The sequence below is a fragment of the Anabas testudineus genome, chromosome 22 (assembly GCF_900324465.2).
Source record: "Anabas testudineus chromosome 22, fAnaTes1.2, whole genome shotgun sequence".
NCBI classification, from domain to species: Eukaryota; Metazoa; Chordata; class Actinopteri; order Anabantiformes; family Anabantidae; genus Anabas; species Anabas testudineus.
In genome coordinates this window covers 5,018,378-5,045,150 of record NC_046630.1, presented here as the reverse complement: position 1 = coordinate 5,045,150, position 26,773 = coordinate 5,018,378, and the positions used below count along the sequence as shown (strand labels likewise).

General features: G+C 40.0%; 1 protein-coding gene across 2 annotated transcripts; it reads right to left on the bottom strand.

The window, feature by feature from the left end:
- Positions 1-711: 711 nt before the first annotated feature.
- Positions 712-25,283, bottom strand: frmd6 (FERM domain containing 6). Of its 2 annotated transcripts, none has more exons than XM_026339423.2 (14): positions 25,135-25,283; positions 15,318-15,627; positions 14,397-14,487; positions 12,013-12,092; positions 11,388-11,464; positions 11,106-11,292; positions 9,694-9,849; positions 9,483-9,548; positions 8,619-8,687; positions 5,664-5,838; positions 4,937-5,245; positions 4,669-4,800; positions 4,321-4,412; positions 712-3,808 (listed from the first exon to the last, which is right to left on the bottom strand). In XM_026339423.2, the coding sequence occupies exons 2-14, from the start codon at positions 15,414-15,416 to the stop codon at positions 3,518-3,520; spliced, it is 1,824 nt and encodes a 607-aa protein (XP_026195208.1). In that variant the 5' UTR covers positions 15,417-15,627; positions 25,135-25,283; the 3' UTR covers positions 712-3,517. The 2 variants fall into 2 exon arrangements, with proteins under 2 accessions (XP_026195208.1, XP_026195209.1); XM_026339424.1 differs by lacking the exon at positions 25,135-25,283 and adding an exon at positions 21,005-21,027 and having other exon boundaries at positions 3,518-3,808.
- Positions 25,284-26,773: the final 1,490 nt, after the last annotated feature.

Here is a 26,773-nt window from a genome sequence, read left to right as displayed (position 1 = left end):
GTCAGTATAAACACAGAATATGTAAGATGGATGAAAATAGGTCAATAATTAAGATCCAGGGTGGAATGACAACAGATATATGACAAGAAATGGTCAGTCTCCCCTCCCCTTACTGAGGTTGGAGGAATTGTAAAGCTTGATGGCCACAGGTAGAAAGGATCTCCTGTGGCCTCCATGTGTTCTCAGCCTGTATTCTATTGATGTCAGTGCGGTTTCCTGATTGTTCTGTACTGTCCTTGAGAGATACCAACCACTGAAGACAGATTCCTCGCTTGTTATTTGGCCTTGTTTTTGATCCTACAAGCTAATGCTATTCTGAATTTGTTTGTGTTTGATCATAAAATTTTAAGTGGACAGGTAGCACCAGGTCTAGGAGATCAAGAGCGGCACTGCTGGTGTCTCATGTGTGGGACAATGCTGCCATCTTCAGATTTAAATCCTATTCACATGTGAGTGTGTTACACCAGAGGGCAGCAAAAACTAAAGAAACATGTTGGGTCTGTGCTACTTTTAAAATGGCCATTAGAAATAGTTTCTATCTGGTTACCACGTTTATTATATTTTATTTGTAGTTTTACTATGTTTGCATAAATTATATCCATGTTTCCTTTTTTATTTTACCTCTTTGTGAAATTACTTTCTCTGTATAATCTTAAAAATCATATAAATTGCAACTTGTTCAAACCCTGAAATAACCAGGAACAGCAAAACTTTGGTAGATAAATGTACCTTTTTTATTGAATATTGAGGGCGTTAGTACCAAGAAGGCACAGACCAGACTTCATAATAACAAACCTTGTTTTGTTTTTTTAACTACAGGGTGAAAAAAATAAAATAAAATTAGGAAACATCTTTAATTTTTTTCCAGAAGGGAGATCCTTTCACAGAAAGGATTATGGACACAGACATACAGACCCTTACAAAGTGTAAGTATGACCATATAATAAAGTCAGAAATGGAAGATATAACAAGTTATGAAGACTTTAAGGACATGGTTATGACTGTATGGCTATGTACCTTAACACACATTATTTTAATATAAGAGACATCTTTGTCCATCAAAATATGACATTTGACATTTCCATTAATGAATAGAAATAATTATAAGTTTAAAACTGTAAATTTAACTGTAAGAAATATAGTTATTTCAGTTACATAGCAGAATCAAATGTGTTTGTTATGTAATATATAAATGTATTTGTTAAAAAACGTTGTTCAGATGCAGATTTATTGCCAGGTTATGAACAAGATGTTTGTTAAACACGGGGTTAATTAAAACTCAACTCATTTGCTCAACAGAGACATAATTACCCATCATACAGTTTGACACAGCTGCACAGTTGGCAAGTAGAAAAAGTCGATGCATTTCTGCTGTATGTATATCACATCATTTGTTGTCTTTATTTGAACACAAAACATTAGAAACGTTTTGGAAAATAAAGCTTAGTAACTTTCTTGCTGAGAGTTGGATGAGAAAATTGATACCATCCTTGCTCTTCTATGCTAACTATGAAGCTTAGCATAAAGCCTGGACACGGGCAAACAGCCCGGCTGTGTCCAATACCAGTATCTGCAAAGCTCGATAATTAACATGTTAAATCTTGTTTGTCCTATAAACAAAATGTAAAACTATAAACAGCACAAAATGTTTTGTTTTATATGAGTTATGTGTTGAACTATCTATTTTGCTAGAAGAAATAATGGCCCCAAACATAAGAAATGTCAAATTCTCTTCTTCCCACTTTGGTTTGAATACAGATTAAATAAATGAAATGTAACATGGTAATTTGTGACCTTTAGAGTTGTTCTAGCTAGATTTTTATTTTCTCTTCTTTTTTTCCAGTGTTTTGTCCAGTGTTCTCCTTCAACTCTCAGCAAGAAAATAAAAATTTCCCAAAATGACAAGCTATCCCTTTAACATCCTATCTTTTTAAATTGGCACCTCTTAATTTAAAAGATCATTTCAACCATTGAACAAACATAAGTGGCAAGTCAGTGGTCATGATAAAGGTGATGGTAAAGTGTTTTCCACCTCATTCAAATTAGGGTACAACTGCTTTAAATTATCTTAAAAATGACTGTAAAATGTAGTTTTTCTAAATAAAAGTTTGATTTATGCTCATAAAACATCTTGTCAGCTACCACAAATTTTGGTTCTCTTGAATCTTAACTGAGAGATAAAAATGATAAAACCAGTCTTTCTTGTTCTGAGCCAAGATCACATCCTTAATACTGTCACACACAATTGATCGTAATACTGACTGACATCAGCACACACAGAATCAGCTGTTCGGCATATACTAGTCTGGAAAATTCATAAAAAAACACGACTCGTGAAGAGATTTCAGGCCAAATGAGAAAATGAGAAGTAAAAATTGTAACAAACCGTGGGTTAAAATCACAGATGAAACTGAAGAATGAAAAGAAGACACACATATATGCATCAAAATATGCGGTTTGTTTTGGCCGACGGCCAACCCTGGGCTCCATTTCGAGTTTAGATTACAGAGAAGCGTTTGTGGCCACAGATTCACTGCTAGTCAGGACATGCTGGAACTTACTCGACCTCATTCCTCCATGGAGACTTGGTCGGATTTCACAGGACATGAAATAGTTTCGAATCAGAAGTTTTTGTTATTTAAGGATATGCAAAACTATCTGGATCTACTAACGAGTCTGCAAAGTTTAAACATAAAGTAGAGCTTTGAATTCTCATGGCTTGGACCTTTTGAATAATGACTAAGCTGTGGGTGTGTGATTGTCAAGGCGAGGGTTGGACACCTGCATAGTGTGATGAAGGCACGTCGGGTGTGTGATCGTGTGATTAAGAGTTCAGTTTGAGAGCGGGGAGTTGGCACGCTGCACTTCCTGTTGAGGTAAAATGGAGTGCCGCAGAAGGAGCCATTGCTGCTCTCTCTCTATAAGAATATTCGTGCATTTTTCATTCCATCATAACTGAAATGTTTTTGTCACGGCTGCACAGATGGTTTCATTTTTTTTTCCATTTCTTGTCTTTGGTTCGTAGCTCAGAGTGATTTTGTCCTTTGTATCCTCCACAGAAACTCTGTGATATTCTCCTCAGTCTTTTTACCACTCCATAAAGCAGGCAAACACAACATGTGGCTCTTAAAAACTGTTTGAAGGAGGCATATGTGGATAAAACTGTTTTTTAAAGAAGATGACACAATCCCTTTTTGTTTCCTTTTACCCAGGGGAGCAGCCCTGGAAACATTTTAAAGACACAGGTGATCCTAATGCCAGTGTTCATTCTTTAAATTTCCATTTCAGCCAGAATCCTCCATGTTTGTTCCATTATTGTGTTTAATATGTTGAGAGTGGTAACTGAAGGGACAGCCAACTTGTTGCCAGTTTACTCATTTCTTCTGTTTCCTGCCAATAATATAAACTACTTTTCCAACACTCCTCTCTTGCCTTGTTCCCTGAGGGCTGAAACATCCTCACATCTGACACAGAGGAATGAAAAGGTCAGCCTGACATTGCTTTGTTTTTGCCTCCATCACACAACAAACTCTGGGACCTCGTCGCTGGTGAGGTCCAGGGAAAAGTACTTGTTGGTTCTCTTGATGGGAAAGGGGTGCTGCTCACTGAGCATGCTGGCTCGCTGATCGCCCAGGCCCTGGTAGCCACCGCCGTCGCTCAGCTCCTGAGCACAGCCAAACGTGTAGCTGTGGGCGGTGTCCTGGCAGAGCTCAGCCCACTGCAGGCAGTCTTTCTGGTAGAGCCGGATGTCGTCCAGCGACTGGCTGTGCCGGTCAGTCGAAGACTGAGCCTTTCTGCATGCAGATGTCTGAAAGTGGGAAGCAACAAATCAAACAGTATTATATTACGTGAGGAATCTGGAAAATGAGAAGTTCTTATACCCAGTTACTTCACTGTAAAATGCTCTAATTTACTTTTATATAGACTCACAATAGTTTGTGACTGTGATAAACGTGTTCTTATATATCTGCAATAAAGTAGTGACAATGTGGAAGGTTTTCCAGAAAGTTCGGTGGAGTAAAAATAAGAGTACAAAAAAGGTAGCACCACGAATGACAACATCAACATCAATAGGTGCTGAAGATTCGCCAGAATCTTTTACAATATACATTACAGAGCTTCAAAGATGTAGCTGTAGTCAATTCAGTGGTCCACTGAAAACATGACTGTGGCTGAAGAATCATGGTTTTCTGCCTCTTCTCTTACACATTACTCCCATAACGAGTGTGATACATTCACACATGGTTACTTTATGTGGTCTCGATATTTTAACAGCAGTACAAACAGTGCTGTGAAATCCATGTGGTAAATTTCAATTACCTGTGGCAGAGACTCGATGCTCTGTCCTCTCATCTTGACGACGGTCTCAGAAGAGCTGGAGGTGGAAGAGCTGACATCTTTCACAATCAGTCCTGGGAAAAACACATGCAAAAGTTTTAAATACACTATGTGACATCTTCACTCTTACTCTTTGTGGACCAGCCTGGTGGCAAATGTTAAGCATTGTTTTGTTTTATTGCTTTCCCTGATGCATTGTTTATGCTTGTTACATGAGCTCTTTGTGCACTGTATCTTTCACTCTTGTTCTGGATTAATTTTAGTGGCAACTAAAACCCTAAAATGTAACTATGCTAAAATTGAGCGGTGACATTGATGAACTGTCTGTACCTGAGTATCCGTTCGTCTGGTCAGGAGACATAGTCAGCATGTCCTCAGTGATGTGGATACACAGCTCCTGGTCCAGAGCCATCTCATGTAGCTCTTCGTAGTCTTTGGGGTCATCCACCAGCATCTCAATCTCTGCAAAATTATTACAATATAGTCTCTAACAAAAGTTTTTTTTGTCAGTAAATAAGTTTTTTTTTTACTGACAATTAAATGGTAATCAGAATATTTGTGACATTTTTGTGTTGACATCATCAGACTTCACTCTTACCGTCTTCATCTAATATGCGCTCCTTGCCGCTGCTCTCGATACCCGAGGTGTGTGAGCTCCCATGGCTTGTTGTAGATGAGCTGCAGGTTCGCAGAGGCCTGTGCGGCGTTTGACCCAAGGCCCTGAAGCTGTCTGTCTCAATGCCGGAGGTGTGTGAGCTGCCGTGGCTTGTTGTGGAGTGGCGAGACAGACGTTTGTGATGAGAAACGCTCCCTGCACTACTGCCACTAGCCCGTGAATGCTTGTCCAGATGATCTATGTCCAGTTCAAGAGCATCGCTGATGTAAGACTCTCTGTACTGCTTCTTCTCTGAAAGCAGCAAAGAGGCAAATTTTAAAATATATTACACACAAGTAAAACTTTATAGTACATAGATGAGAAAATCAGCAGACAAATGGGACAACAGCCAAGCTCTAAAACTAACCCATTGATATATTACATATAATTTGTTTGTAATCTGTACAAACACAAGTGTAAAACACAAATTAAAGTTTTTCAGAGTTATATTGGCTTATTTCTTGAATCTAAGCAGCTGTCAGTCAACAACAAAGACTCCAAGAAGTTACTTGTCCCTCACGGAGTTGCAGTATTTATCTGCTGTTGCCAAATTAACCATCGCTGAAGTGTACAACTTTTATGTTACTGTGTTATTGTGTAATGCGTGTTGGAGCAAGACTTAAGTCAAGACAAGAAATGAAAAGAACCCAACAAAATTGCTTGAAGTTACCTTCGTTTTCCTCCAGCCGACGGACTTGTTTGAGAACTGGCTGCAGGTTCATATAGAGCCGGTGGCTATTGCTAAGCAGCTGCAGGAGGTGGCGAGAGCGCATTGGACAACCTGTGTAGTAGATGAGTTTACGGGCTGAGGGCAGACCATCAGGAAGAATTTCAAACTTCTTCCCCTGTGAGATTAAAAGAAGAAAAAGGAAAAGAACAGCACATTAATGCTGATTACAGAACGCTATGATTTAAAGCAGTTAATAAAAAAATCTTGTGGATATGAAACTTTGACTAAGTACCAGAAAGGCCCAAGACAAACCTCAGAAGAGGCCCAACTCTGTTCTTGAAAACTATTTTGAGGCCAAACACAATGCAACAATCAGTTAATGGATCTGTTCTTTATTTGTTCAAACGGACTGAAACAAAGACATTTTGAGCAGTTTTGATGATTTTCCAGGGAGAGGACATGTTGGCGGAATGGATGGAAAAACTAAAATGGAGGGTTTATCCTTTCTCCCTTGGCTTTTGGCAGAGGTTTGACACAATAACAGCTGTCTTTAGTGTCAGTGAGGTTGTTTTCAATACAGACCTATAAACATTCTGCAAGGGTTCTGACTTTTAAAGGCAACCGGTGGGTTTAAACCCTTGTGAAAAAGCAAAGACCTGCACATTTCTAACCACAGAACTGAACTTTTACTGTATTTATCCAGACATCTTAAAGAAACCAACTAAATCCAATTTGGTTTAAAGCTTGTACATAGATATGGCACATTATATATATATATATTAAGCTTTCTGCTGTTGAGAAATTAGCTCACAAAAACTGAAAGTTCTTTGACAGTGCCAGTGATTTAAGCAATGTTTTTTTTTTTCGGGGAGGGGGGGGGGGGGGGGGCGTATGTATCCTGAAGGCTTAAAGATTTCCTGTTCAAAAACGTGGACTGAAAGGAAAACTCTTGGTGGGAAAATGAAGGAGAAATTCGCTTCCATCCCTCATGATGACTATTTGTCTTTAACCCCAAACTACCCCTCTGCAGTTCCTTCTGACCACTAGTAAAACACTAATGTCATACTGGGCAGCAGACAGGTGTGTATGAGCCAAACGGAGTGAGTCCAGCAGCTGCATCACATCCCAATTTATAATTTTTTCTTTCTTGGTTTTTACTGTTTTTATTTATAGGTTACATTAACGCTACAGTTCCCATCATACTTTGAGCAAGTTAGTCAGTTAACTGTGGGTTACTGCCACGTTCGTGTCATATCGCAATTATTATAATCACCAGTTTTGTACAACTTTACGTCAACATCCAAGGCTGCAATTACGATCAGGAAATGTAGATTATTTAAGAAGTGAAAACTAAAAGATGGATTTATCACGTCAGACCAAATCCATCAGTCAAGGTAATTAAACCCAATGTTTTCATACACCTTCTTGTGTTGTACAGGACACACAGTCAATCCATCTAAACTATCTGCACAGGACAACTGGACAACTTTCATCTCCTGTCAGAAAGACTAAACAGGCCACACACATCGAAAACTCCCGGCAACACCAACTGGAGGTTTTATCCAACAATCCCTCAACAACACCATCATCAACCAAAGTACTGGCGAGTCAGAGGTTGGCTTCACATTCAACTCCACAGAACAGAGGACAAAGGGAGATGACTTCATTTTAGCCTTCAGATGGATCAGATTATGCTCTCAGAGGCTCATGAAAACCATAAATGTAACTTTGTTTGGTCTTACTGTATCAAAAACATTGAATCCCACCCTGTCCTAACACTGCTGTAAACTAGTGACTTTGCCCTTTGATACGAAAAAGGACATACAGTCATTCCAGCCAAAACACCCTAATCCAAAATCCCCCCGAAACCATTGCAACATCTGGTGTTTATTGACCCACAAGTCCCTCCGCCCTGCTCGGCTCTCTGGCTCGGTCAGCCATAGCTGCAGCAGTGGTGGCAGTGGTGTTGGATGATGTGACTTATGGGTGGAGTGGAGGAGAAAGCCTGTTATTCAGGAGAAGGGTGGGACAGGGCCACGAGAGGCCCTTCGCATCCACAGTGAAACCACAGCCATGCCACCGCCAGCTCACTCTCACGACGCTGCAGACAGGAGACGTGAGGAAACCACCGAAAAAACAAGAACGAGGAAAACAGGATATCTTTACTATGAACTGTGTGGCAGATGCGATGGCTGTTTGTTCCAAAATTAGCACAAGACAAAACCTATTGTTGGATTAAAACCCTCAACTTTCTGGGACAATAAAGCTAATGTTTGAGGAGCCTTACGGTCATGAACCCTGCCTGTACAGTCGTTGTATAACAATGAAGAAGTGGCAAAAATTAGAGACACATAGACCTTGTTTTTGTGCAATAGCTGTGATTAATTGCCAACTGGCAGAACACATGAAGCTGTCAGGGTGAAGCAGATATACTGTAAGCCTTCCTGCGATAGCAGAAACCCTATAGAAGCAAATTAACTGACTGAGGTGCTCAGCTTAACGACAAGCTGACTCAGAGCAAAGATGAGACATTTTACGGGATCTCCTTTAAAGGACATAGAGGCAACAGTTATAATTAATAAAATAGACTAATCAAGAAGCATGTATATCATATGAAGGAAAATACTGCTGCTGATTTCACAAAAATATTTATATGATATACAGTGTATATGTGTGTGTGTGTGTGTGTGTGCACAGGCAAGGAAAATCTTTTAAAATCCCTGATTAGTTCCAGAGGACTTGCAGGGCTAAGATAAAACAGCAGCGTGGAGAAAAGAAGCCTTGTGTAAAAATTTCCACGATGTGGAGCAGGAGTTAGGCTTTTGCAAACATTGCCTTAAGCCTGGGGATGCTTGGGTTGCATCATCACTGAAATGACTAGAAAAGAAGTGGTACCTATGAAAAATGTTCCACTGAGAGGAGAAATAAAAAAATCTGATGGTGGATCTGACTCACCACAAATACCAGTTTCCCCACATTGGTCCAGGGGAAGTCATACAACAGCTGCCTCACAGAGCCAACATTCTGCAACAGAGAAGCACAGACACATCAAGTCAATAATCAATCAACAAACTGCCTGAACATTGCTTTGGGACTCAATATTTAGCAAAAGTAATTTGACTTGAAAAGTATTTTATTAAACATTAATCTCAGAAATTAGGTATAGAGAGCAACATCTAATCAAGAATCAGTCAGTGTGCCTATATGCACTTAATGAAGTTACATCCAGCTTTCACAATTTTTTAACTGTCATGCTAAAGAGCAACCTGATTTCCAGAGTCGGAGTAGGGAATTAGAGAAAACTGATTTCCCCAAGTAGATTTGTCGTAGATAATGATGATTTCTCTGAAATGTAATTAGCTTTTTATGAGAGAGAATGTGCAGGACAGAGGCGGCAGATGCTCTTCATGCTGATATCTTTCGCAGAGTGAAGAAGGTCAATGAAAGGAGAGATCATTATACTTAGTGGTGCCTCCTCGTTTTTAAATCAGGTCTGTCCAATGTGTGACCAAAACTGAAATCAGCACCAAATGGCCTAGAAGAAGTCTCTTTTCCCATGTATTTTGTTTTTATTCAGAGTTTAAACAGTAAAAAGAAGCACTGTGTCTGCCTGTATTTCTCTCTCAGTGATGTAAAAAAAAGTCAGGAAACAGTGTCTTCTTAAAATCTTGGAGACATGCTCTGAAGATTACTGTTTACATGGAATTCCAGTAACTAGGTTTCTTAACAGCATGGTTTCTACAAGTAACCTAGTGAGTGGACACAACAAATGTTTCAAAGAATTTAAGGGAAAATATTAAAATCTGTATCAGATTTTACCTGAAATATTTGAATTCCACGTAAAGTCAGCCCCAATGTAAGAGATGCTTCTACTTCCCTCTTGTCCTGTTAAAAAGATAAGAGTAGGTGGAGCTCAATCAAACCTGAAATGTTAACTGGCAAAACAATGGACTTTGTGCACTTGTAATGGTGTCTGCATGTACACAATCATACAATCTCTGTTGAACACAGTTATACTTAGTATTCTCACCTTGTAGAGTCTGTAGTAGTGGACAGTGACGTCATCAAGCTGAGCACACTCCTTAATGTATTTGAGGTGCGCCTCTGAAGCTGTAAGAGCAAACTGGTCTTTGTGCATGTTCGGGATATGTCTCAGGATGTACTCACGGCCGCGTTTGGCTATCACCTGAGCAGGGAGAGACAAACACATCAAGCTCAGCTGTCCTTAGGTTGGACTCATCACAGTACATTGGCACCAAAAGTTACTAGTCGTGGTAAGGAAGATGACTGCCACAGGGAATACAGATGTCATCGTGGTGAGACTGAGCGAGAGCGAAAAGCAGGAAATGGAAGCACACTCACTAAGTTTTGCACTTGAAGACTTTGTAAGTAAGCTTCCTAAGAACCTAAATCTGTGCAAGATTTACTGTAGAGCAGCGCTCATCATCAAACAATTTCCTGTCACTGCTGGTTTCAAGTGGCGATAAGGTGGCAGGAGGCTAATCACAGGAAGTGAAGGGCAATCAGACGGGAGTGGCTGTCATAGCCAGAGAAGTGGTGGTGGAGCGGGGAGCAGGACGGCAGAGTGGCCAGAAAAGTCATGTCAGCCAGAGCATTTCTCAAGATTAAAAAAAAAATCAGTGTGTGTTTGTGCCACTTCCAGAGACAAAAATAAACATGTGTCCCAGTTCTCATTATCCCACATGCTTAGATGTGGAGCTGTCACTAAGTGTTCGGTCAATATGATTAATGCTAGGTGGCTACAGATTCCCTTACTGTACTGTAAATACTGCAGGGAGAAGAACACTGGACCATGCCTGACAGTCTAAAATACACCTTTACTGTACAATTCAGCTTCTCACTCAGTGACAACCTGTCTTTGCTCTTTTTCAGTTCAGACCTATTTCAGTCACTGTGACTCACTGAAATATCAGACAGTCTTACCACAGAGGAATCTAGAAGGTTTAATGAATCAATGTGTTTACTGTATTACTCACATAGTTCATATGTATCTTGTGTAAGCAGCAGTCTTCCAATAGCAGCCAGTTAAAACATGTATGTATTTATATATATATTTTTCTTTTCATGGCAGTAGGAATTCACATTTACATTTCTAGATTTAGTATGCCTTTTTTAAAATAGAACTGAACTAATCAACATAAACTTTAGTAAATCATTTGCATGAATACATTTTTAAGGAAAAATGCCAAAATAGAGCTTGCTGCTGCCTCTCTAGCTTGAGGAGTTGCAAGCTAGAGAGATACAGATATAGATATATCAAATTGTGTTTGTAATATTAATGCAAAATGGTAATGGGTGCATGTGCAAAAGTCAGATATGATTTGGTGAGAGTATGTGGTGATCTTAAATTACTTCTTTTTTTCTAAAAAGTTTGACATATGAGGGTTCAGACCACATACAGCATGTCTTAAATATACTTACCCATGGGGGGAAGTAGGCTTCAGGTTCAAAGTACTTTCCAAAGTGCTTGTTACGTTTGAAATTCCCGAGGTCAGCCTGCAGGGCAAAGGCTGCTAGTAGGAAGTAGGCCTCCTCTCTTTGGATACACTGGGAGAGCAGCACCTGTTTCCTTAAGTGCCAGTAGTAGTAGTACCTGGCTGCTCGATCACTGCAAGGCAGACAGAAAGCAGAAAGAACTGGCTTATTGGTTGCCTGGTCCTTTGTATAGTCATTTATTATTAAAGTTGATTTATTATTATTCACCTGATCAATCTCCCATTCTCAACGTAATACTGAGCTCTGAAGTGAATGATCATTGGAGGGCCGAACTGATCGATGCCCTGGAAAACACAAGTGGAAAAGTTTCATTATTGTCAACAAGAGGCAGAATTTCACACCAGCTACATCGTCATACAATACAAGCAATGTTTGGTCAGGTGTCAAATGTTTATAGTACACGATAATACAAAACAACTAAATGAATATACCGTATTGAAATGTTCTGATTCAACAGAAAAATCATTTCCACTATGAGGGATTAAATAAAGGGTCAAAAAATTTGGCAAACACAGTACATGTATTTGCTTAGAAGCATACCTGATGATGATTATCAAACTGGAATAAGGAATGGCTTATCTGAGCTTAGCACTGACAAACAAGATGGAAACACTAGCCTGGCTAGCACTCTTACCATAGTTTAAAAATATGTCTTCCAGTACCTCTGAAGATGACTAACACATAATTTTTCTAGCATACACACAAAGAAACAAATACACCTGTAATCTACTGTTGTATATGAGGTCAAAAGAATAGAAATGATAGGGGGGCCTTTATTATCTGTACTCACTATAAACTACAAAACCAATATTCCCTGCACATCATTTCTTACCTTGCTTGCTTCTCTCTTCCATTCTTTGGGGCAGTATTTGGATAGTTTCTGATCTAGCTCCATGTAGATGTGTTCATTATCTGTCAGAGGAGGAGAGACAGGTTTAGTGTAGACACTTCTTCTCTGTGTCATCCTGTGTTTGTGTGTGCATAATTGATTGTGCAGGTGCCTTCATGCTTGTGTGTGCTCAGAGAAGTCTGCCCTGAATGAGTACTGTTGAAAGACCACCTCAGGGCAATCACGTCAGACAGGCTCTGCACTTCCCTTTGTATTCAGAGCTTCCTTCGTGTTTCTTCACCCCACTCTGTCTTGTGTTAATCTGCTCCTGCAGGCCTGCTGATCTGACTGCTCTTGAGTTTTTAGACAATGAAAACCTCCTGAAAAGCCAAAGCAAATGAAGAGCAGGAGCCGAGCCTCTCTGACAGAAGTCCATGCATATTTTTTAGATTTATAAAATCTGGAAACCATCATGAAGACTAGATAATTAGAATGTGAGAGTGTTTAAATGGCTCTTGCTCCCATTCTGAACAGTAACACATCACCCTGATATGCAGGTCCATGTAAATGCCTTGTTTTCACCTTGTTAAATTTAAATCATTTTCTCAGAAACGTGTGGTTTTATTTGGTGTTGATTTAAAATTTCCGCAGCTGAGACTTATGTCGCCATCATATTATAAATGAGGTAAATGGGTTTCGGTTTGTGGTGTGTAAAGAATCCAAAAAATACTTTTTTAAACTCAAAAGGCATGTTTATTTCCAGAAATGATATCCCAGTGAAAAGTTTTCATTAAAAAGTATTTTTGTGGTTGTACATTGTTAGACATGTAAGTGGACAAGGAGCATGTGGGAAAGTATGAACTGACCCTTAAACTTAATTTTTGTGGTCTATTCCTGACAGACTATGTGAAGAGTGAGAAGATGAGACCTAAACTACGTAGTTGATGTCTGTATCTAACAGTAATGTGGAGAAATACAAGACGATTGGGGGAAAATGTGCTGTGGTGATGGAGAAAAGCAATAAAACAATCCCAACACTGTTTGATAGCTATGACTAACAACGATTTCATGATAAAACAAGTTTCAGGAATCCAAGATGACATCTTGAAATGTCCGACCAAAAGTCCACAATCAAATGGCTTTCACTTTATTATTATAGGGGCCTAAGAAAAACACAAAATATTCACATTTATAATGCGAGTACAAGTGGCAGCCTGTTGAGCTTTATGAAACAATGACTCAAACAATTACTCTACTTTTAAAATAGTTACAGATTATGTTTATTAAAAAAATATATATATTTCAGTTCTGCTTCCATTTAAAGCAGTGATGGTAATAGCAGCCCTCAGCGGGTTTATTAAATTGAGATAATAGCCTTTTTTTACACAAAATTCTGTGCATCATAGCTTAGTGGCCTTTTGCGAACGTTGGCTTGAGTTCAACTCATGTCGGCAAAAGCCCATCAGTTCATCTGCTGTGACAGTCTTGAAAGCAACATCAGTGTGCATTGTATTTCTGATGTTCATGTCATTTGACATGCTGGACACAACATTAAAAGTCACTTCTCTAAAATCGGGGCCCTAGAGGCTCTGTAAAAACGTCACTGGGGTGGCATTCTACTGACTTTTGACAGGTATCATAAAGTAGGGTCAGCTTAGCTGCAGCATACAAACATCTATGTTTAAAAAGGGCCAATGAGTACTTTCTTGCATTTGTACTATTTGACCACATATCTGTGGACGGTGGTTAAGGTGACTGTGGGTGACCCAAAGAGAGTGGGTGGCCTCTGTTTGCTGTGGAGATTTCACGCTATTCAGACAAGCACTTTAGGAATGTCCCACAATCAGACCCCTTGGCTCCTGCTCAACTGACCTGCTGAGCCGCCATTGGCTCATCTGGACAGCAGCTGCATGAAAACACTGTCTGCAATTTATTCGCCCTTTGCAGTTGCCTACAACTGTCACCCTCTGTCTGCTTGGCCATGGGACAGACACTATGACTCATTCTGTCTGTGCGACCCTTGCCGAGCCTTGTCACAGTAAAAACAACTTTAGCCTTGCTGCACAATGGGAGAGTCAGGACGAGGAGGCCCTAGTTCCTGGAAGACCATCATGACAGATAGGTGAGAGATGCTTTGTTTAGGACAGATTCCTCTTTTCAGCTATATGTAACTGGTGTGTGGATAGTAATTGCCTGGTACTACACTGTTTTATGTGGCTCTGCTACTCCTTATGAATGGATTCATTACACTGAAAGCTTAAATATTTTATATATAAGATAAGTCTCCACTAGTTTAGATGTAGAGATGTGCAGTGGAGAAACACCCCGAAAAAAATACAAAGAACTGCACAATCAATGACAGAAAGCATTGGTCTGAGAAGTCTTACTCTGAATCACGCTAAGTCCAAACAGGTGACAGTCCTTCAGTCTGAGGAGGTCACACACCTGGATCAACAGTTCCTGGCACAAACTCTTCACCTGAGGAGGAGATAAAGAAGAATGAGGAGGAAGATCAATCATACGTTATTTATACCACTGATACCATGTCTGGTATTCATCCCATGTTGTTGTAAACAGTTAACAGCACAGTGTGTGCATATTTCACTCTCTGTGACCTGATCGAAGTAGGAATCTTGTGTTTGACTGGCAACAACAGAAAAATATATATAAAGTGTTGTTTATAAAATGGTTGTTAATGTAAAGATTAAATTCCTGAGGCCTCTGCACCATAAAAACAGTGTTTTCTAAGTAGCAGCTGAGAGCTGCCAAGAAACCAAAACCCATTATAAAATTACCCCCCACCACAGTCTATGCACTTAAAGGAATAGTTGAACACGTTTATTTACATTCCTGACAAAGTACAAAACTAAAACTAAACTTTGGGTGGGAGGTGATTTTTGCTTCTAATTTCTGTCTTTATATTTATTGTACAACATGCGAGGCGTGAGTAGTGTCTGTAAGAAACTAATCACTATCCCCTACAACAAACAGTTGCATTAAGTCAGACCTCCTCTGAATGTTATGGGATGTTATGCTGTTCCTCGTTATGTGTTAATGCCTGCTATGGAATGCTCTGCTATAGAAAAAAGAGTGTATAGGTGGCGGCTGTTAGCTCAGTTGGTAGAGCAGTTGTCTATAAACCCCAGTTTTACTGGTTTGATTCCTGGTTCCTCAGCTATATGTCGAGGTGTGCTTGGACAAGACGCCGACACCCCACAGTAATGCTGTTATCTACTGCAGCTTTTCAAGCAACAACGTCCCCAAGGGGATCAATAATGTATGTCATTGTAATTATTATGTCTACTTACATTGACTATAATATTGAGAGTGTCATCATTGGGCAGAAAGACACAGACTGAGCGGCGGTCCTGCATGGTTTTGTTGTTGTGGAAGTTCAGTTTGTTCATCTTCGTGTGGATGGGACAGGATAGGCCCCTGTTATCGGGGCTTTCGGCCCTCTGACGACCTGCCTCCACCCCCGCAGGCACCGCCACACCACACAGTCTCTCTATTCCTGCTTCAGCTGGAGCCCAGAACAGACTCACCAGCACATTTGGGCTCAGTGGGCCAAGTAGCACTCACAAGGCAGGGCATGGGGACCCAAGATGAAGTCTGCCACTGTGGGAACACAACAGAGGGGACAAAGGATGAGAAATTATGCTAGAATGTTAGTGCATTATGCTGGAAGCAAAGGTATGGATTATAAAGGCCTGGTCCACAGTGCAGAGGTAGAGGCAGAGGCTCTGTAATGGACATTAAAATTAACCCTAGTTCCTGTTTACATGCATGAATATGACATCAGTATAGGGGAATGTCAGTGACTCCAAAGGAACATCTGTCTGGAGAGGAACCGATGCAATGTAATGATGGAATGAAGGAAACACATACACAGAGTGACTCACAGTTGAAAAAGATTTCTATCACTTTCTCACTTAAAACACAGCAAAACTTTAACTTCTGGGCATTTTTAACAAACCAGAAATTCAACACAGTAGCAACAAAGCAACATCTTACCATGCTTGACTGGAACAGCTGTTAAAAAACGTATGCACAAGGGTTTAGATGCTGACTGGGTGTCTGATTTTCTGAACAGTTCCACATTTTGCTTTTGGCATTAATTCAGATCATTTGACTTGCTGTCAACTGCATTATCTGCTATGCTGCAGTCTTATTCGACTTCTTTGAATAGAAGTAGGAGGATACAGACAGGGGAAACAGAATTATGTAAAATGTGTCTACTTTTTATTTAGATTTTTTTTTTTTAACAAATTGCTTTGTTTTAATTACCTTTTCAGTAATTAAAATGTGTTATAATGACTTTGTTCTCTGCAAAACATTACCATTAGGAGAGCTGCAAGTAGCTCACAGCATGAAATGTGGCTTTGCATGTGTGAGAACTTTACAGGGTGTGAAAATTCTCAGACCAAACAAAAGATTTTTGAAGGACAATCAGTCCAAATGATCACTTCTTCCTGTTTAAAGTCCCTCACCTTACAGCCACGTTGTCATTACAAACAGGGAAGGTGGATAATGGGCAGGGTCGCATTACAAAGTGAAAAACAATTAGCATTTAAAAAGATGTAATCAGAAAATTAAAGGTATTTTACAACATGGAAAAGTTGAGGAGGATTCCTTACGTTGTGGAAATGTGTACCATAAACAAATATTAGGTTTCACTGCAGTCTAAACTCTCCCCTAACATTTTGACATCTTAAAAATCTGGATTTAAGTCATATAATGTTAGTTCTGCATGAGTAAACCCATAGTAAACAGTTTGTCTGAGTAATGACAAAATTGTAACTTTAGCAATGCTAGTAGCAGTGAAAATAACAAAGAAATTACTGACTAGACTGATATGAGTAAACAGCAGCTTAAACTGTACAGAAAGTGCTTTTCAAGTTGAGTATGCCCACTCAACATGCCAGTTGTCCACATATAACACAGCTTGGTTGCTGTACTGACAGAGAGCATTGTGGGCCACAAATACACACACTGTTGACAAATAGCATCATTTCTTATTAAAGCTGGTCATTGGATGAGCATCCTGGCAGGAAACCAGCAGCTCAGCAAAGTCTGCTGATGAGCAACAACTGGGACAGTTCCCTGCTCTGCTGCTGACCTTGACTAAACACATCATGACTGCACTGCACACCAACCCTGTATATACATATAAACTGTACATGCCGACAAAAAAACAAACACGTGTACATGAAATGCATCCATAAACATTGCACACACACGTACACACACACACACACACACACACACACTGGGCATGTTCCTGCTCTCCTGATGTGACCATAGGTGAGGTGCTACTACAGAACAGCTGAGCTGTGTGATGGCAGCAAGGTTAATTAGAAGTGAGATCCCTCTAACTGGATCACGTCCATGCATCACTTGGCTTCTCTCCAGAGAGTGAGAGTGATGCCAGAAACCAAGGATGGATACAAGGTTTGCAGAGAAACTTTGAAATGTTTTGTTTGCCAGATGGGTGGAATATCCAAGACAGTACACCAGTAATAAGCCACCATAACACAATGTCCAGAATAAAGCTAGATTGACACTGGAGATACCTAAAATGCAGGTTTTTATTTAGAGTTGAGCTGTATTGTATTAATTCTTTCATACACTTTGTGGTTTGAAATCTGTGCAAAAGATTGTGTGATTACACATTATATATTAGTTATGTTTTTACTGGAGAAAAACGGATATCCTATTTTCACCCATGTTTATTACACTGTTGAATGCAAACAGTGACAGCAGAGGCCTAGACATTAGGGAAATTTAGTCCTACAGAAACTGAGTATAGTCATTATTGATGGGTTTAAAGGTCTATGGTGTCATGTCTGGTCCACACATGAGACATGACCACAGAGGATATGTCCACCGTGAAATTAAAGGGTGGATTCTCTTATACTCTCTGTACCAGGAACACTCTGTGAGAGAACAAAGTGCTGGATAATGAAATTACTGCAGCTTTCCATCACCCTTTCACTGCCATGCAACATGTGATGCAACACTAAAGTCCATCTAAAGCAACACACACACAAAGAGCAGCCAACTGAGCTTCCTCCTGCCTTTCAGCCTGAAACAGAGATTCTGTCAACGTGGCAAACCTTAGAGTCAGGCATGACACCAAATCCCACATTGGGATACAGAAAGACTCTGACACCAGCATACCTCTCTCTTTCTCATTCTTTCCCCCATTTACTGAGGGAGGGGTGGAGAGTCTTTAAGTCCAACTGTCTGGAGGGTGAAAGACTGTCTGACTCAGAAAAACTTCTGCTTGAATATGGAGGAACAGACCTGCTGAAGGAGGCTGTCACCACGCTGATTTAAGAATAGCTTCAAGGTATAGAAAGTGTCAAAGCAAAATAAAAAGGACAGAAGAAGAGGGTGAATATGCACAGCAGAGAGAGAGAGGGAGCAGGAGGGAGGGAGATGGAGCGAGGCAGTGCTCAAAGCTCAGGCATGAAAAAAGAAAAAAAAAAAAACTGCTGCAGTCAGGAGAATTCCTCACTAACATCTGCTTCTCATTCCAACAATGGCGGCCTTTGATTCCTGATGCACACAACAAGCCGCACCACCATCAACTCCAAGTGCCCACATCCTTTGACAGCATCCCACAACCTGCAGCACCAGACACATGACCTGTAGTCTCTGACCCGGAGCTAAACAGTCTGTTCACTTTTCTGACACACTGGTAGAAGCCAAATCACATAAGGACATAGACAAGCCAAATTTCTGGGCACCATAGGAACTTAATAAATTATTGTTAGCTCTAATTATTAGTTAGAGCTGGCATCCTTAATTGATTAGCAAATAAACAGAACTATTTTGATGATTGTTAACTAAAACTGTTGAATTGTTTTGTTGTTCAGTTTTTAAGTAGAAACACCAAACATTACTTCAACATGTTCTGTTGTGGATACTGTACTGTACTGACACTACAGCTCGTGCAGTGACTGATATATTTCTTTGCTTTCTGACACATACAAAGTTCAATTAATAAAGGCAATAAATAAATTAAGTTAAAATGAAAACATTAATTAGCTTCATCAATAGTCATGGTTCTACTGCAGTATTGTTATCTCATTGGTGTTTTTCTTCCTTAAAATTGAATTCTTCCTGGAACTAAAAAAAACTTTGGGCTGGGTCTACACAGTCAAAAGACAAGGCAAATGCTAATTTTATGCAACCAACCATATTGAAGAAAGCCTCTTTCATGGGCTTCAGATGCCCTGCGGAAGTATTTAAATGGTTTCCTCTCAAAGGGCACAATTTTTATAAATAGAGTTGAAACTGGACATTTTTTGTCTGGATGTGCTGCCAGAAGATTTGTTTATTTAGCTGATGAGTAGCTCTAAATCACACTGGTCACAAGATGACATTAGCCTTCACAGTGAGACTTCCAACCTCTTCCTTGTTTAACCTAACGATACACGAAAAGGAGGAGTCAAGTGTTAAAAAATAAACAGGAAAAATCACGCTAGCAGTCAACATGCTTTACCACCAAAACCACTCATTCTGGATCATCTAAACATCTATTTTAGACTCTGGCTGGCTTGGCATGATGTCGGGAAGTGGCTGTCGTTATGTACCAGAAACATCCTCATAATGTTTCTTTTATATATTAGTATTTCAATGCTGTCTGCATGCTGTAGATTATACAAACAAATAAAGTGAGACAGTTGCTGATATTAATAGAGCATGTTTAGCTGTTACAGCCTAAATACCTGGATGACCTTTATATGTCTTTTTAGCTTTTGTTTAATCTCAGACAAAGGGAAGGCACTATTTGATTCCCACGATCCCCTGTCCACAAGATCATCTAGCAGATTTGGATGTTGTCAGAATTTCTTGTCTGTTTTACCCAGCCTGGGAGAGTAAACAATCCATCTCTGGCTTTGAGTCAAATAAATGTCTGGGAGCCTAAACCAGATTTAAACATCTTATTACAAGTTCATGAAATGTGGGAGGTGAATTATTGTAATTATCCACAACAGAGACAGATCCTGCTCCAGTAAACATATTATGTTACACAAAGTACAGCCTATATGCTTGTTCATACATCTAAAAGTAGATGCCTCTGTGTTCTTCTTGATCAAAAGTCATGCTCATTAGCAGCTGCAGGTCAGGCCTGTACAAAGCATGGTCCTGTCATGTTGTTGTGGCGAGGAATGTGCGGTGGATGGCCTCAAGCTAAACTATTCAATTCACTGGACAGGTTATCTCTCTGGAAGGGAATTTGAAAGATGATTTTTGCATCATTTGTCCAGAGATCTCTTCGGATTCATAAAATGTGTGCCAGCCTACTTGATGAATCACTTTACTTCTTAGTGGAGACATAAATATTTAAGTGACAGCAAAAGCCTTACCCACTGACAGCCGCTAGTAAAGCCTTGCAAGTGCCTACACACCAGATTCTCAGTGTACTGGTTAAGCTATTTATTGGCTAACAGTTCAAGACTTGTGTCACCAGTTATCAGCACAAAGCAATGTGATACAGAAAGATGTGTCATTGCTCATTCTTTGCGAAGGCTTTGTGTTCAGTGCTGGCCGGAGGGATTGTTAAGCTGTGAGTAGAGGCTGCCGTTTGGATAATTGTGTGCAATGTCTTCAAAGAATATGTCTCGCAAAACTTATTACTTAAATTGGCTGAAACACTTGCCCTTTTTTAAAACAAACCACCACATATGTCCAGTGTGTGCATGCTATACACACTGTCGACATTCTGCCCTGTGCTACTGCAGTTGAATTGTATCCATTTCTTTCCAGCAACAAAATTTTATATATGATATTCAAAAATTTATTTTTGGACTATGTAAGGAAAATCACAGCAATGAAATCTATTAAAAAATACTCAACTCAGTTAAAGTTATCGCATCCTCTAACTATAGTTAGCTTCTCTTTGTCAAGAGGAACAAAAAGTAATAGAGCGACAAGCACAAAGTTTAAAATTATCTGAAGTTAGGAAGAACTTGAGCTCAGTTACCTGTACGGAAAAATAACTTCAACCTTCACAACATCTGGCTTCCATGTGGCTCTGTGCAAGGAGTAAGAACACACACACATACACTTACAAACTTCTCAAACTGCCGACACTGCCAGACATGTTAGAACAGAGTCAGCAGTTGCTCCCTTCCCTCCCCGCCCAGCATTCAGGCTTGAACTGTGCATGAGTAACCCCACAAAACTAGCAATCGCACTGCAACACACCGCGGAGACGTCAACCCGACCATTACAAATGCTTAAAATAGAGCAAGCAGCCTTAAAGGGGAGGATTTTAAAAAAAATGAGCTGCAATTATAACAAACCTAAAACCCTGCTGTTATGTTTCAGGCACAGATTTTCTGTCTTGACTGAATAAAAACAGTTGTTGCAGGTGATCGGGTCTGTTTCCTGTCCTGCTTTTGCAACAGGATTGTCTCCTCTATTGTTTACACTGTCACACCTGAGGAGAGTCATAACGTTGAAATGTAGGCTAAGTATGTTCTTTTTCTAATAAAAAACATTTAAACTGTAAAAGTAATCTGCAGATTTTTATACAGAAAAGTATCTACCTGCAGATACTTGAAATTAAGCAGTGTCTATACAATATTCATCTGTATGAATTCATTTCTACCAGTCACTTGGTGGTGTGCCAGTATTTCCTTCAGCTATGAAGTAAAACCTGAAAATTACCTCAATTGAAAGACAAAGAAAAGAGTTGTCAGTCCATAATTTGGAACCGAAATTGTAATTACAACTATAAAACTGGGTTAAAAATATACTTCTAAGATCCACTCCTTAACTCTGGTATCTTATTTCACTGACCCAAGACTGAACTTAGGTATCAGTGACACATATACCTGCTACCATTTCTAACAAAATCGACAAAATATCCTATAGAAAACACTAAGAATCGTGTGTAGTGAGTAGAGTTTCAGATAACCCGATAATATCTTCAGGGGCTGCTGGAAGTCAAAACTCTCTGGTCCACTTCCTTGAATGGACACAAGCTTCACTAAAGTGGTCAAGCAAGCAGAGGAAAAAACACAATTCAAGGAAAAAAGAGTCAAGTGGGGGAAGAACTGACCCATTTCTTTCTTCTGTCCCTTTTGGTGTGATAGGGACAAGAATGTAATAAGTCATTCAACATCCCAGCGTTTGCAGAAAAGACAAGCAACTCTTATGTTAGTAGTTAAATTCTAAAGAATCTGAGTTTGTGCTGTCTTCTGTAGAGCAGAATCAGATTAACTCTGAATATTATATGGTCAGTTTGGAAATCCATACATTCAAAAAACATGAAAAAAGTTGAACTTCTTGAGATACAAGTATGCATCCAAAAGCAACTCCTTACACTAGATGACACAAAATGAAAACAGTGGAGAGCCCAGAGCACCTGCATAACTTACACTGAGAAGGATATGCGACTGCATATGCACCCCTATACCTTCGACAGATTGGTGATAATACTCAACAGGATGTTAAGAGATTGAATTTCTACTTCTTTATGGCAAAAACTGTAATCTCATCCCTTCTTGGGCACATGTGGCACCCTTATTCTTCAGCTACATTGTCCTGAGACTTAGCGCGCGGTTCCTGTTACACCTTATCTTCTAGCAACAAGGCTGAAATCAGATTGGGTGATATATTGAATAGAGAGAATTTTATAAACAAGCTTTTGAAAGGCAATAAAAACCCTTTCCTAGCGTGTGTCAGGATTCCCCGGGCGAATTTGCATTGTGAGGGGATAATTATGTAAAATGTGTAGCAGGTTGTCTTCAGTTACATATGTATAGCAGCAGAGACACGTTCTTTTCAGCTCAGACATTTTTATAATCATAGCAGAGTTTTGACATCAGAGAAGCCCTGAGGCTAAGAATTTAGCTTTTGGTGCTTAGTTTAAAACTGAGGAAATCACTGATCAATTCTGGGAAACAACAGATCCAGCATTCACTAAAGTGTATATATATCAAGCAGGGGTCAAATGTAATGTGTAGTTTCTACATGACAGCACAGGAAACTTAAGACAAAAAGACTCCAGGATGGTACAGTAAAACATTTATGTTACTCATGGAAAGTGATTAGTGAAGTTAGCATTTGGGACATCCCATCATACATTCCTACACAGATTCATCTGAATGAGTCATGGGACATTTCCTTTTTTGTTTCCGACTCATTCAGGGCTCTTCCTGTGCAGACAGCACCTGCACTATTACTCTCTCCCATTCACTTTGCTCTCTGCTACACCAAGAAGCCAAGATCATGACATGATCACAAAAACAGGAGTTGTTTTTCTTCTATTTTCCCACACAGTTGGAGCAGACGCTAGGACGGCAGGTCATATACTGCATGCTGACGAATAGGCCACACAAGGTATCTGATTAGCCTGCCATGTGTACTGGATGAGTTTCAAGTGCTAACAATCCTTCCAGGGGTTTCCCCTTAATCGTTGCTTGGTCCGAATCAGTGTACTTGTACTTTGTTCATTTCTCTTCGGCGGTTTCATTCACACTGATAAAATCCAACGACAGAAAGTACGTCAACTACGTGGGTCCTCTCTTCTTTTGGTCAATTGTTAGCCGCGGAATAAAAAGTAATAACGAGAGATAAGTGTGTTCTATGTACGTTGTGGACAGTAGGGGATTATTTAACTATTATGCGATCGATCATCCGTGCATTATGTTATTCGTACATCGCTTGAGAGTCATCAGACTTGTCTGTGAGACCTTCACCTCCTCACGTCTACTTGTCCCAATAATCAGACAGCAGTTGTTGGACAACGAATAATTGGAACTAACACTACCCAAGTCTCAAATCGAGATTCATGCGTTGGTCCGTTTTGGTTCGTAGCGTTCTCACCAGGGGTAGGCACCAGAGTTCGCTGTATCGACGAGACACTCGTTTGGTCTCGTGCGGTTGTTTTTAGGGCACTCGGTGCGATTACGTGTTACCGGACAAACGAACGCACTAAGGGGAAAACGAACTTGAGTCGATTATCGACTAATCCTGTAGTGGAAGACTAGTGTGTGGTGTCGAGAGCAGCATAATCTGATTGTTGTAAAGTTCGAAATGTCATAACTCTTGTGCAAGTGGCATGTGCAGAAGGCCTCATTATAACTTGGCAAAGGACACCTGACAGATTAATAAAAAAAAAATCAACAACAAAACAGTATTTCAACTGGCAGTGAATCTACTTAAGTACTTTACTTAAGTACCCTTGAGCAAAACATCAAGCTCAAACTAGCCCCAGGGAGTGCTCACCTTCTGGCCCTGGGCTTTGACTCTGTGGGGATGGATCAGGGATAAAGATAATTTAAAGTTAAATTAGCAAAGATGAGAATCTAAACACAGTTTGCACGGAAGCGTGAGAGTTACAATTCATCTGTTGTTCCCTCTCATGTAAAATTAAACGGAGAGGCAGTGTTTGGCTTTCCTGGGTGCTAAGAAAATCACTTTAATTAGCATGAGCTGTACATCATTTCGTAACAGCCATAAACACTTGTTACTTTGCAGTAATGTTGTACGTGACATAGTGTAGATGTGTAGGGGCATTGGCATGGTAATTACACAACAATAACACTTGAGGAATTCTGGCTGACTGGGTTTTACCAAAGAATTCATCGTTTCATGTTACAATACAGCAGATAACCAAGACATGTAGCTAGCTAACGTTACGTTTATCTATTGAGGTCTAGCTCCCGGTTAGCCAAGTTAGTATGGAAAGGATACGGTAGAAAAGTAAGTAAATATTTAATGTCATGAATCCGCAGTTTGTAGTCTGTAGTTTTAAAACTTCAAAATATATAAATAATAATAATAAATCAGAGCAACACTCCTCCTAAAATATCCTTTCAGCATCACCACTAGAGAAGCAAGAACCAACACAACTTACTGCGTAAGAGCTTTAAAGTGGTAAAACAAACAAACAAACAAAAAAAAGGCAAATTATGAAAACAGATCTAATTTTAATGTATGATTTTAAACATATTATATTATATTAAAAAACAACACGAAGGTTGAAACGAGCAGCGTTTACTTCGATTTGCTGACATGACGTCACAAGAAGTAACCGTTAAAATTCCCGGTGATAAACGCGGATTGAGGAATTTAAAGCATCCGAGCAGCAGCGAAACTCACCTTTTCAGGAGGAAAAAACGGCGTATTCCTTTAAAAAAAGGGGTTTTTTTAATCCAACCGTGTGTGCTGTTAGAAAATTAAACCAATCCAGTTTGGAAAGACGTCAAGAAGTTTCGGAGGACAGTCGTCGTCCCGCTCGTCCCGACTGCAGCCACACTCTGTCCGCGCTGGAACCGTAACAAGCACATAGGGATCCATGTGTGGTGAGTGGAGGCGTCCACGGAGGGGGCCAGCGACGAAAATGAAAACTTCACACTCCTCAGAATCAACAATACACTGCCACAACAGTCACACTCACCATTTGTTATGCTGTCATCAGTATAGTCGAGAATGTAGCTTTGATAGTAGCGTCTGTTTGTGCCCGTTTGTGTTGACAATTGTCGTGGTGCTCGCAGCGTAAACCCCTAATCAAGCCCAAATTTGGTATCGCCCACGGCTGCCTCTCATTCCATTCCTCCCGACTGTGCTGGACTCTGTCGCATTCATTTAAGGGCTAAATAGTAACGGGGTGTTTATTTTTACACACTCTGCAGCTGGTTTTCTTTTAATATGCCTTTTTCTGACCATGGGAAATTATGACAAACTTAATGCCCTATAATAAATCCTCAGGGTAAAAAAAATGATGCAGTACACTATTATGTTATTACATTAGAGAACATAACGTGATCATAATGCAGCTTGTAATAACATGACTTTGAACTCATACTGAGCTTTTACATGCAGATGCTGATGTTTGATGTGCTTAATTAAAACCTGAGCCACAAGTACAATTGTTAAGGAAGCTGGAAATGTGGGATGCAGCGGGATGCTGTGACATGAAAGCATCACCAAACCCTGCATAGAGACAAATAAGGTTCTGAGAGAACACCAGCTGTGCACGATGCATGACAATGAATGTACACACACTTCATCTCTTTGTTTATTAAGATGAATTACTTATCATGCTTCTAAAGACTCATCCTCCCCCTTATGTCAGTCACTGGTTTAAAAGTGGGGAGAGCCCCTCTTAGCTGACATGGTGACCTGTAATTAGTGCAGTGTAACTCTGCTCTAACTACTTGTCAGAGAGAGAAATGGAGTGCCAAACATGAAAAGGGGTGCGGAAGTGTGCCTGGTCAAGCCAGGCTAAACCCCCTCTGGCCCACATTGTACATGGCTTTGAAGTGACATCAGAAAGGGACCTGTGAACAACAAAGCTAACCAGAGATTATTATCTTCAAATAAACTGCACATCACAAGTCCTCAAATCCCTGGCTCTGAACTGATCAGGTTTCTGTAACGTTTGAAGTTAAGCAAGAGTCAAAATGTAAATATTGATGTCATTTGGTGGTTTTGTTAGTCCAAGCTGTTTTATCCACTCGCTCTCTCGCTCAGTTCCTTACGTCCTGCAGTTATATATAGACTCACTGTTATTTAAAAAACAAAGACATTCCTTAAACTAAATCCAAAACCTCTGTAACAAATAGCACTCAAATTATGATACACCTGATGTGCTCCATGGTTTATATCTCCCCTCTGCCACAGAGTGCTTCCGGTCTTTGTCTGCATCCTCCCTGTCTTGATTTGATTAGCTTTTACAGGCCGGGCTGGAGGTGCAGCAGGGGGAAAGGTTGGGCTTTTTGTTGCAGCATTATCTGAC